Below are 12907 nucleotides of genomic sequence, written 5' to 3' on the forward strand. Positions count from 1 at the left end.
TTTAAATAACATTGGATTCGTTATAATGGTTGTTTCACTTTCCCTTGACGTGCATCTCATGGATCCCCGCTAGTATAGGATATACTTTGTGTTGTTTGTCATCTATCGACAACTTTCCACAACTCCCCTAAACAACCAATTTGTGCAACTCTTGGGTTCTTCTCCCTACAGACATGATGAGATGAGTGAGGCACATGTCATGACACAAAAAAGCTACAAACATGATCCCCACATGGATCCATCAAGGGAAAAGTAGCATTTTCTCGAGCTAATTCTTGAGGGAATGGATTTGGATAGAAATTGGTGCCCTTTTCTTCCATATTCGTTATAAATATATTACTAATCAATATTAAGTGAAGTTATATTAATTACAAGTCCTCCTAGCTTTGGACCACTACCAACAGTGCAAGTATTACCTTCTGTCCTCTAATGTAATTGCAATTTGCAAAAGCAAAACTACTATTTGGTTTAATCACATAAATCAAACCTAATCCTACCAAATAATCTGGCGTTTTAACAACATCAGTAGTATTTCAAACTCCTCTTAGTTCTTCTTCCACAAATATAATTGAATATCAAATTTAACCAATCTATACTAAACAAAACTAATAATATGTGATTTAGATCATTGATAAGTTTATGTCATATGTTATAGCATGAAATTGAAGTTATCATCATCCTCGTTCCAAGAATTGACCCAACAACAGCCAAATATGAAACTGCTTAGAATCGAGTTGACAAATAATTGAATATAGCTGCAAATTAATCCAAGTGGATCAGATATAGGGAGATCCAAATTTGATTTATTTATATTCAAGTTCGAATCAGATCTTAGCCAATAGATTTATGTCACATTCTAATTGATTTTGGATTGCAATCGAGTATTAAACTATAAACAAATTTAACTAAAAATGATCAAAATATTATATAATATTAATAAAATGAACGAAAAGGACCTTGAAACTATATTTTTGGACAAAACTAATTGAAAGTTAGTTATATAAAACTTGAACATATGAAAACACAACATTTTAATCAACTTTACTGATAGATACAATGTAAATTTTAAGTATATAAAAACATATTTTATCCAATTATAAAACGAATCAAATTTGAATCACCCTTAATGGGATTAAATTAAATTCAATTTCGGGCAATCAGGTACTGTTTGCAGCCTTATAGAGCATCTGTAAACCCCATTTCTTTAATTTTTTATTGTTCGCCCCACTTTGTTAGAACAAGCAAAAGGAGATTAATAACAGTGGTTGTTGAAACTTGAAAGACTCATTCCAGAGTTTACACTTTACACCATAACCAAGTCAAGTGGCAAGTGTGCAAATGTTGTACTAAACCAATGTCAAATCCCAAACCCAAATGTCTTTATAACCCAGACCACCCTTCCCTCTTCTCTGCACAAGTTCAAGAGATCACAGAGATATGCGGAGAAGCTTGGAGTAGACAACAATGGCAAACTCCTCTGGGCTTTGCATGGTAGTCGCCACCTTGATTATCAGTGCTCTGATAATCAGCGTTGATGCTAGCTAGTGGGGTTTATAGTAAACTAGATTGGCTTCCACAGCGACCCAGCTGCCAAGGCACAATCGCTCAGTGCCTGGGTGTGGGTGGGTGGCAAGTGGCAACGAATTCGAAATGGACTCTGAAAGCAACCGGCGCATTTTAGCAACAGCGACCCTGCTCACGACGCGGTACATCCTACTACAGTAATTGCCCAGCAGGAGGTCAGGTCAATGTCAATCCTTACAACCGCGGTTGCAGCAAAATGCCAAACTAGTTAGTCGTCCGTCCTTTACATTTCATTCAGAAGAAAATAAGATCTAGCACCAGGAATGCTCTTCCTTGTACAGAGAGAAGAAGGTGTACAAGGGAGGTGAGCTGGTTTTATTAATATTGGTGGGTGTTGTCACTGTGAATATGAATTATGAAACAGTTTGCATCAGCGTCGTTGTCATAAAGTGTAAGTTTCTGAGTTTTCTGTTTGTGTAAGACATGCCTATATACCCTTGTTCTAGTAAACAAGAGTTTGTAGTTGCAACTATGGAGACCTAGTCTGGTCCCATGAAAAGAAACACTACAAGACAAGGTTATACATGTTTTTCATGGGTCCTACCTTGTCTAGTAGGGCGAAGAAATCCAAGAGTTGCATTAACTCAATTTATTTCAGTTACAGAGTTGCTAACTATTACATTTAAGTCTTAGATGGATGGAGCAGCAAAAATCAGATAAATAAACCTGATGACTGTAATAGCAAATTGATGTGGATTATATGTATTGTTTCCATATCTTACAATGAAATCAGCATCAAGGGTATTGGCACATGCAGGATTAACCAAATTTACAAATATGGTGTCCTTACAAAAGATTAGGATGAAGCGACCAGAGTAATGTCTATTGATATGCTCTTTACTGGTCTTTTGCATCCAAAAGGTAGCCATGCAACTAGGGATGTGGTGCTTCCGGAGCATTTTACTCATGATGAGCATGTTCCTACTACGCTGTTCCCTACATAACGTGTAAAAGGTCTGAAAAAGGAGAATAATACTCAAAAGAGACAACCCTTAAATCAAGATAATTTTCACTAACTTTTTGCACAAGCATCAGAAACATCAAAGAATTCCTATTGATTTCTGCAAAAAATATGGGTTCATAACTTCATTAGGTTTAGAACATTGGAAGTCTTTGGTCTCTGAACACACTAATATAGCAATTCTTAATGGTAAATGTATGACATGTCAAGTACAAAAACCACTTATAAGCATTCCCTTCGTTTTTTATGAGCATCCCATTCAATCAACAATCTCGAATACAAGGACATTTTTCTTCTCTCACATTGCAAGTATAGAACAAGATGACATTCAGCCCTAATAATCAAGATTAGCTGCTTGATTCAGAGTTGTAGCCTTCAAACCACAGATTCTTGAAACAATCTTCTGAATCCCTACCTCTTTCAATATTAACTCCCATTTCTTTCAGACCAAATATACAAACCTCACTGTTTTAAGAATACTATCCATAAATTCATGCCTCCAAGATTATCACATCCCCACTAGAAAAGAAATAAAAGAATATATCATAAAATAACTGATCTACTGTCCCTGTCCTTATTCTTTAATTCCCTTCATCAAGGGTTTCCAAGGAGTTTATTGGATACTTGATGCAAGATTGATAAGACAAATACTTGAAGTCCCACATTTGATCCAAAGAGGATTCATTTCCATTGTCACACTGATGCAAAACCAGTAAGAACAATAACTATTTCTATGAAACTAATCCTTCCAAAAACCATGTGTTATTCTCCAAGAACACTTCAGTTTTTATTCAATTTGTAATATGCATTTTTTTCCAGATTTGTAAAATCCATTTGGGGCAGTATAGATACCAATCATACCATAATAGGTATTTTCATGATGATCTAAAACTAGGAGACTTATGCAACATAAATTAGGCCATAAAGTGACAGTTAGTTTGCATCCAGCCTCCCTATCCATGTTTCTCACTTGAAGTCCTACCAAGTATTAATAATTTAAGTTGGGCCAGGAATGTAGCAAAACCACTTTTTGTTCAGTTAAATAAGTATTATGAACTTCAAGCTTGTAGATTGTAACATCCCCTTCAGGTCAAAACTAGTAAACAACTCTACTAGACACTTCTGTTCTCTTATTTTAGTATATCATTGACATGTGTTACTCAACTTCCATCCATTCTAGAGAGTATTTGTTTGGACCCCTCCTCTCCTGATAAAAGGGTGTGGACTCCTATCCCAAAAGGTTCTTTCACTTGTGCATCATTCTTCAAATCCCTTTATTTGAGCACCTCTTCTGAGCCTTTCCCAGTGAAAAAAGTTTGGACAAAGTCTGTGCCACCCAAAATTGCTGTTTTCTGCTGGGAAGTGTACCTTGGTAAGATAAACACTTTGGAGAACTTATAAAAGAAAAAGCCTTTATTTGTTTGTCCCCAAACTGGTGTGTACTGTGCAATTCTCATAGTGAGGACTGTTACCACTTACTGGTTTCTTGTTCCTTTGCTGCAGCTCTTTGGGAATGGATGTTTGTTTTGTTTGGATGTAGGCGGAATCACCCAGTAGAGGTAAAATCATTATTCGCACCAACTACCTTTGTTTGCCTAACAAAAAGAGGAAGGAGTATGTGGAGATGTTTCAAAGTAGCCACCTTATGGACAATCTGCGAAGAAAGAAACCTAGAATTTTCCAAGACAAAGAGAGGTCCCTTACAGAAGTGAAGGAATGTATCTTAATCAGGACTATCCATTGGTTGAAATCCTTGGCTTCTTTCAGCTCTTTTTCATTTGATAACATCTGGAGAAATTGGGCCACAGTTGCACACACTTCGGTTAGGAAAACCAGAGCCACTATAGTTTGGGTAACTCCCCCAGAAGGTTTTTTTAAACTGAATTTTGACGGAAGCAGCCAGGTAACCCAGGACCGTCTGGCGTTGGAGGAGTATTGAGGAATGAAAATGGCAACATCATATCCTTATTCTCAGGCCCGATAGGGATAGGGGACTCTACAAGAGCTGAGATATTGGCTTCCGTACAGGGAATTCAGATTACTAATCAACTAGGAATGGAGAACCTATTGATTGAAGGGGATTCTAAGGTGATTGTGGGCTGGCTGTCAAATCCAGATTCGGTTGTTTGGAGTTATAGGGATCTCATAAAAAAGTTAAATGTTTAACAAGGCACATAACATGTAGGGAGGCAAATGCTTTGGCTGATCATCTTGCTAAACAGGGGGCTACTAGGGACCATTTATTCTGGGCAGCACTGTAATTTTTTCTTATCTTTTGTAACGGTTAGGGGAGGCTGCATCTCGTGCCTCTCCAAGGGATTCTTGTAAAATCTTATTCCTATTGTTTAATGAAATCATTTTCAATTATCAAAAAAAAAAACGCTTGCCACGTCTGCAAGACAATGAAACTGAAACAATATCATGTACTATAACATATGGGCTCCATGTCAGGTGTGCAGTGAACACCTCAACCACCTTGTTCCTCGGGGAAAGAGGCAAGCACCTCATATACCAAAGACATGCCTCAACATGTCTAAGTGAGACATAAAATTTTTGTGCATCTCCTCTAAGCAAGACTCTAAAAAAAATTCTGAGCAGCTTTTGACCAGAAAAGACACTTTCAGTCATGTAAGAAAGCACCATTTTTCTCAAAGAGGATGCCAGCATGTTGATATTAATTCATAATTCAACCAAGGGTCTGAATAAAACATGCTCATAATGAACATGAAAGGTGAAATCATGTGAAGGAATGATAATAATGCAATAAGTAACAAGTCAAATATATACAGCACCATATGCTACAGCAATGAACATTTAATGATGAAGAGAAACTGAAGCTTGTGATTGGTAAAAACGCCAAAAGAAATTTACTGAACAAGAAACCATCAATTGAAATTTTTGATTTTCTCTGTATCACTGTTGTACCTTTAATATCTTGAAATATTTGCTCGAAGTAACAAAAAATGGAATCACAATAGATAGCACCATAACAGTCAAATATTGGAAATAATGTGCTGCCAATATACTACCCTGCAAAAACCCTTCTGCATGAAATATGAAGCACCTACACTGTCCGTTTCAATACGGCCTTAATAACTAGTTTTCATAATAAAAAGTTGACTCCCATCAGTTCTTGCTTCTTGAGGCATTAGACAAGTCAATGCATAATGGACAGGGGGGATCTCGTTTATCTTCCTCAGATGTTCTCTGCTCCAAGCAGTGTGCATGATAAACATGACCACAAACTAAAACTGCCACAACAGAGAGGCCACTAGATGACAAGGTGCTTCCCAAGCCAAAGGATTTATGTCTCAGCAGCTTCATACATAACCCACATACCATCCTAACTACATCAGTGGCTGTTGTATCAATTACCAATGGATTTGACCTTATTCTTTCAGGCCTCTGGAAAACCTTTCTCTCTAGCAAAAAGAAAAAGAAAAGGGAAAACAACATGAGAAAATTGTAAGAGGATGGTTCTTAACTATACTATATTCCAAAAAAAGGACCACAGTAGTCTTTAATCTTGGCTTACCTGAATGATATCCAGACTCTGAGTTGCATCTGCTACCTAACTTCATAGAGTATCTCTCATCTATGGCAGAAGCACTCTTGCAAAGTGAGCTAATTCTATCAGCATGGCTACCCGTGCTCCGCCGGGAGTAGTGATGACCATAGTTATTTAGTGAACGTCTCAGAAGCATTGAGCGACTGAGATTATAACGGTATTGTGCAAGTGATGGGTGAGTATTTATCTTCTTCATAGAACTATCTATGGTATCCATAATCGATTTGAGAGAATTTGAGGAACCAGAATCAACTGAAGGAGCAGTGGAAGAAGACTTCTGCAGAGAGAAACAGATCATTTAGGGGGAGAAGAAACACTATACAAGCTCAATACATAACCAGTGAAGAGTGAGACAAAGAAGAATGACAATCGGAAGTAATAATTAACAGATAAAACAAAGAAAGGAACCTCTTCTGACAACGAATCCATCCCAAGGGAGCATGGCATGATGTCTGCAAGTTTCAGACAAAAAACTATTTGATTATTCTGATTGATTGATATAAGGTGCATTTAGAATACGATTAACTGCATAAGACCTTTCAAGTAAGATGTTAAATTTTCCACATGGCTCACAAACTCAGAGTTGATTTTTTGCAGTCATCCATCCCAACCCCGCAACTCTTATTAGCTTTACCAAATGACATAACATAGAGACATTCAATTGAGAAAACCATAGCAGAACTAATTACATACTTTTTTTTATCAGAAACTTCAAAAATATATATTATCAGAAATATACAGTATACTACACCAGAATGTACATTCTATATTATGCAGAAACACAAGGATCTAGACATTTTGCACTCCCTATGCCTCTAATTGAAGTCCATACTAACCTGTGTCTGATTTTAGTGTAAAGGATATTCTCCTCACATTAAAAGCCTGTCTGCTAACAATCATGCTATGCATCAAAGATTCTATAGTAATGGACCCAATCTAAGAGAATAATCTAAACCCAATAAAAGCAATTTGAAACCTAATATAGATTTAGTTTTCTACTTATCCTACACATCTTGCAATAAAACTAATGATAGTTTCCAGGCTCAATAACCAATGATAACAAAGAAAGAAGTCCAACAATATATGAAAGTCAAGAGTCAGAGACTCAAATTAGTTGTCTAGGGTTCCTAGATGGTGCAGAACAAGAGGACCTATTTCTTGGGAGTGAAATTTCCCAATCCTCATTTTATAGAGTCCCTGCATATGAATCATTATATTATTCTGGGACTGTTATGGCAATTTTGGGAAAAAAATAAAAGTTTCTTTATGTTGTTGATTAACCAACAACATCTAAGTTTCATTTTGTGAGTTCATATATTCCACAGCATGCACTAGGCTGTTGGAACGCCTGTTTTACCAGCCTAGGTCCCATCTATTTTTTCCCCTCTCTATTCCCCCTCTCCCATTCAAGCCCATTCAATGCACCATGTACCCACCTACAGATAGGGCTGCAACTTGGGTCGGGTTGGCCCGAACCTAACTGATCCAACCCGAAAAAGTCAGGTTTGGTTGGGCCAGGTTGATGATCGGGTTAAGGTTATGGTTGAAATTCTTGAACCCGACCTTAGTTCGGGTTGGGTTAGGGTTAACCCCTCGGGCAACCCAACCCAACCCGAACCCGACCCCCTATAGTACTAGACTACTAGTCTACTAGTCTACAACTCTACTATATGTCATATGTATATAACATACACTGATTTGTTTAGATGCATGATAGTTGTATAGCCCCCTACATACTATCATGCCTTTCTTTAAGTTATTCCCAGGTACTTGACTACTTATCTTTTCCTTTTGTCTTGTAATTTTTATGTGCGACCTATCAAATATATTCAAATTATTGCTTGATCCTATGAGTTGTTATTAGTGATTTTATTTCCATAATTTTATGTTTCATTATTGTTGATTTCATGAATTTATATTTTTGAGAAAAGTTCTATCGTAAGTCATAACTCATGATAAACAAATACTTATTTTTCTACTAGATTTTTAAGGGATGGGAAGGGTGGGTTGGGCCCAACCCAACCTGAAGTTGGCATTGGGTTGGGTCGGGTTGGGTTAGGGTTGAAGGAATTAGTTAGGGTTGGGTAGGTCGGGTTAGGGTTAGGGTTAGGGTTTAGAACATAGGGTTGGGCTAGGGTTGGCCTCAACCCAACCTAACCTGGCCCGACTTGCAGCCCTACCTACAGATATGCACAAGCACACAGATAAAATAAAAAATTACAAAAGAGAAGCCTCTATTTCTTCTGAATAGTCTTATCCCATGATGCCCAGATACAGATACCAACACAGACAGATATGAGAAACAAGACTACCACTCTATATTCCTAAGATCCTGGACAGAGATATGGGTACAGGTATTCCATTTAATAGGCTTACTAGTTAATTACCACCCTATACTGAGTACTGGGCAACTATATCTATGTATTTAATTTGAAATCCACTATCTATGTGGTAAATTTAGGTTAGTTTTTAATTTGATTTAAGAAATCAAATCAGGTTGTTTTCCAATCAAGTGATCAACAACCCACTTTATATAAAAGAATGAGAGACGTACCAATTAAAATATTGAAAGTCTTTATGGAGGGTTTTAGGAAATTAAATTAGATTTAATCTGAGTTAAAATTTATTTACCCTTTTGCTGAGTAGGTTACTAGCCACGTGTCTGAAGGAGAAAACCTCTTGTCTGAGGGCTTATTAGATGTCATGCTTTTGTATCTAGTTTTTGACTCTTACGTGTCATTTGTCAATATTTATATCTTGCCAAATTTAATTAAAGTTCTAATATATACAGATTTTAATGTATGATTTGTTAAAACATACCACATTTTACATATAACTTGAAATTGTTAATGCCATAAAATATGCTTTATATGTTTATGCTGTATCCAGTATTGTATTGGGTATGTATTGTGTCTGACATCAGTATGCTAGGCATGTACTGGTATAGTGGTATGATGGTATCCAGGTATGCTAGGTGCCTAGGTCTTATTAGCTCTAGAAAAATGTTTAGGAAATTTAAAAAGAAAATGCTGGTATTATAAAATTTTCACCCTTATGACCTATAAAAAGGGATTAACTATTGTAAGCAAGGTTCAAAGTATCAATACTGGCTCGGTCCTTTTTTTTACATTTACTTATTTTTTTCGAATTTGGTTCAGAGAGGCCAGTTTAAGTCCTGGCTACCCTCTGAACCAGGCCCCGGCCCAATACAACCCCTGTAGGGTGTATCGGGAAGGACCCGATACGATACGTATTGGCCGATACGGGCCGATACGTAACGATAGGATCTGTAAGAACCAGTTTTAAAACCATAATGCCCCCAAACCATAGGATCTGACAATCTCTCGTCCAATTGTTCAACTCTAATATCCACTTTCTCCTTTCAGCTGCTCCCTTGCTAACTTATCTCATCTCTTCCCATTTCCATCTATCGTGACCAAAACAAAATGAAAAGGAATTCAAAAGATGATCATCTAATATCCACTTTCTCCTTTCAGCTGCATTAGGAAAGTGCAGTAGAGACGGTGTAATGATCATCTATTAACAATTCAGTTATGCAGGAATGGTTCCTAAAATAACTTACTGAAATAAAACAGCTTTCCAGAAAGGCAAAAGAACAGATCAAAGAAATTAGTAAATATCAGCTTAAACATGGAAGTAGAGTAGTTCACAAGGAACAAAACAATTAGAACCACACAACAAAGAGCTTACTGAAGTCAGAAATGAGGTTCATAATTTTCACCCCATTTCTTATGAGGATAATAACAGAAACACATTAACTTCTCCGAAAGGCTCCCTTAATGCACAGGCAGATGAAAACCATCTCTATCATAACTCTACGGTTCAATGGCCAGAAAAGGGAATATGAGCAAATTATTTTTCTCTGTTTTCAATTTTGGGCCACAAACAGGAACCAGAATGAAGAGATCCAGGAGGATGAAACTGTACAAAAACCAGAATGAAATAAGAAGATAAACAGGTTCCACGAATAGCGGACAGTACCAATTGAAGAAGACAGGCATTATATTTTAAAGCTATTACCAAACAAGAAGAAATTTGACTTGAAAGGGCATTTTCTGAGAAGTCATTGAGGATTTCAGGAGTACAGATTTATGTCCAAATGTTCTCACTATAGCGTGCTATAGAGGTCATCAGATAACACAAAGGAGGGCTTGTAGAAGGTTTTGCAAAGTTCCATGAGAGAGCAATTGTTTTTAAAAATGTCTGAATACAGAATGCTAGGTATTTGAATCAAGTGAAAGCAATGGATGTAAGCTAGTCATACAATGACAAGTTGCAGATTTATTGAGAATCAAGTGAAAGTAAATGATGTAAGATACCAACTCTGATGGCATAAATGTGTATCCATTCAGGCTAATCCCAAGAAAAAGAACACCTTACAAGAAAATGATCTTTAGTGTACTTTATGCAGAAGAAACCCATGGTAAGGTACCGCAGCAGTCATTAAATGTAGCAATAGTTTTTGTTAGGGATAAACTCCAAACCCAACAATTCAAGCAGCACACGTAACCTAGTGCATTATCCATGCATCAACCTAAGGTTGTTAAACAGTATTAACACTTCAGGAGTGGAAAGGTTGTCATTAATTCAGGATACCTATGGTAAAGTATTGCAAAGGCCGTTATTAAATTTAACCAAAGTTTTCCCATCAGGAGTTGAATGGCTGTCATTAATTTAATTCCACATTCAGGGAACCAGTGACATGGTATTAAGAGGGCTTTAGAATATCAAAGTAGGTACATCAGGTCCTCTGGCTTTAAACTAGTCTCAAAGAAAATAATGAATTCTAAAAAAACTAAGCTTGTCGCATCAAGGAACTTTAGAATATCAAGGTAGGTACATCAGGTCCTCTGGCTTCAAACTAAGCTTGTCGCATCAAGGAAGATGATTTTCTTGACAAAGTACTTGTCCTTTGGTGTCCCTTCCAGCATTATATGCATGGCTTGCTCTTGCTTTAGGCATTAAAACTAACTGAAGGAGATCATGTTAGGTGGTCATGGTGAGATTTAAGAAGAAGCTCACCCTGTGGAAATAGGAGATTTTTCTCCACTAGGAAGTAAAACCTTGCTTAAGTTCTTCATTCCTGAGGTTTGTTGGCCTCTAGCACAGCACTGTCAACTTTTTCTGTTTTAGCCGGAAACAACCCTGTCAGGTTTCATTTTTAAGAATTTGTCTTCCTGATGAATTTATATTCTAAGTCATGCCTTAAAACATCTTTGGTTATTGCCACTTCCCAGTTTCCGGTATATAAATCTGCCCAATTATCCTATTCTTTGGACTCTAGACTAAATAATTCAAAATTGTTTCGAATTAAAATACCCAAAACATCACTTTACAGTTCCAATATTCCTTGAAATTTCATTGGCCTCACCTACATTGATGGGGTATCATGTTGTACTTCCCCGTGCTCGTCTGGGCCAACCTTCTGTTCCTATTTCCCACTTGAGAAATCAAGATATCTGCCCAACAAGCAGGAGAATTTGTGCCTTAAAAGCCCCCACTAATACCCACATTACGCCCTTTAAAATACAACTGCTAATTCAAATATTTTTTTTGTTGCTACAAAATTATATTCTTAGCTAATTGGTTACTGATCCGTAAAGAAAATGTAAAAATAAAAAAGAAAATAGTAAATCTATAGGTAATTTGAAACTTGGATTTGTAAAATAGGCAATGAAAAAAAAGTAATATTATAGGAAAATAAATAAATAACCAAGAAGAGGAAAGAAACTCAAAAAGCACAACATCACTGAAAAAACAACAAAACAGATCCCACAATTATAATCCAAATGCAAAAGAAAAGAACAAACCCAAGTTCAAAACGGTGATCCAGCCAGAGAAGAAGAAGAAGAAGAAGAAGAAGAAGAAGAAGAAGAAGAGGAAGAAGAAGTGAAAGAAGAATCAAGAGAGACCCAATTGAAGAAAGAAGAAATCATACCAGAAGAAACAAGAGATTTCCTGTGTCCAGGTCTTCTCTTCCGCTTCCCCATGATAATATCTCACTCTCTCGCTAACTTTCAGATTCCATGGCTAGAAACCCGCCATTATTTCTAGAGCTTCGTTGCTCCTGTGAGGGCTGAATTTGTGTGTGGCGTTGCGGCGTTAGAGCAGAGGAGAGCGGACCCCCTCTCCTTCGTTGTACGGCCGGCAAAAACGGAGACAGACGGAAGACAGCGCACACAGCGTATGTATGACAGAGAGAAAGCCAGAGAGATGACTGGAAGTGGAAAGTTGAATCTACGTCAACATGTATTCTAACGCTTGCCCAGGTCATCACTCGAACCATGCAGCGTACCGGGTTTACCGTTTACCCGATTAGCAGCTCCATTGCCCGCTTATGTGTGTGAGGGAGTTGAAGTCGAACATTACCCAACCCAAAATGCAAAGCCAGCCATTATCTTCAAATACAATCATGCAATGTACGCAGCCAAGGTCTGACTTAGGGCTATCAGTGGAGTCCGGAAATCCGATATTCGACCCTCAGGTGATCGGTTCCCAGCATTTCCGGTCCGACCGTCCGGTCTGGTCCGGCTTTGAAAACAGTGATTCGAAGGTTATGTTTGGGAGTGTAAGTTAAAAAAAGTGCATAAGTGCTTAAAAATAAGTGTGTATTCGAATAAGCACTTATTTATATTTGACATCAAATTTTTTTGTGTATACTTTTTAAAATAAGCACTTATTTTATATTAGGCATTTGATAGTCTTTTTTTCAAATAAGCACTTAAATAAGTATCTATGACTATTTTGTCCTTCATTTTCTTTCAAATTTTCAA

General features: G+C 37.2%; 1 protein-coding gene across 6 annotated transcripts; it reads right to left on the reverse strand.

Moving 5' to 3' along the window:
* Positions 1 to 2236: 2236 nt before the first annotated feature.
* Positions 2237 to 12383, reverse strand: LOC148843050 (uncharacterized). Of its 6 annotated transcripts, none has more exons than XR_016103332.1 (6): positions 12073 to 12373; positions 11506 to 11593; positions 6522 to 6565; positions 6081 to 6390; positions 5471 to 5967; positions 2237 to 2520 (listed from the first exon to the last, which is right to left on the reverse strand). XR_016103332.1 is itself a non-coding variant. In XM_088958154.1 (5 exons), exons 3-5 carry the CDS (start codon positions 6558 to 6560, stop codon positions 5672 to 5674), a joined length of 645 nt encoding a protein of 214 aa, XP_088814280.1. In that variant the 5' UTR covers positions 6561 to 6565; positions 11506 to 11593; positions 12073 to 12353; the 3' UTR covers positions 5412 to 5671. The 6 variants fall into 6 exon arrangements, 3 of the variants coding, with proteins under 3 accessions (XP_088814280.1, XP_088814278.1, XP_088814279.1); XR_016103330.1 differs by having other exon boundaries at positions 11510 to 11593; positions 12073 to 12311; XR_016103331.1 differs by lacking the exon at positions 11506 to 11593 and having other exon boundaries at positions 12073 to 12378.
* Between the last annotated feature and the right edge of the window lie 524 nt (positions 12384 to 12907).

The sequence above is a fragment of the Nelumbo lutea genome, chromosome 8 (assembly GCF_056320005.1).
Source record: "Nelumbo lutea isolate HS-2025 chromosome 8, American lotus-T2T, whole genome shotgun sequence".
Taxonomy (NCBI): Eukaryota; Viridiplantae; Streptophyta; class Magnoliopsida; order Proteales; family Nelumbonaceae; genus Nelumbo; species Nelumbo lutea.

What these genes read in the sequence shown, in the direction of transcription:
- LOC148843050 (XM_088958152.1), bottom strand. Translation starts at nt 12,124, where the DNA reads ATGGGGAAGCGGAAGAGAAGACCTGGACACAGGAAATCTCTTGTTTCT. An exon ending in GAAATCTCTTGTTTCTTCTG is followed by an intron (nt 11,594 to 12,072) that starts GTATGATTTCTT and finishes CTTGTTGGGCAG; the next exon opens with ATATCTTGATTTCTCAAGTG. An exon ending in CAACATGATACCCCATCAAT is followed by an intron (nt 6,566 to 11,509) that starts GTAGGTGAGGCC and finishes TGAAACTTGCAG; the next exon opens with ACATCATGCCATGCTCCCTT.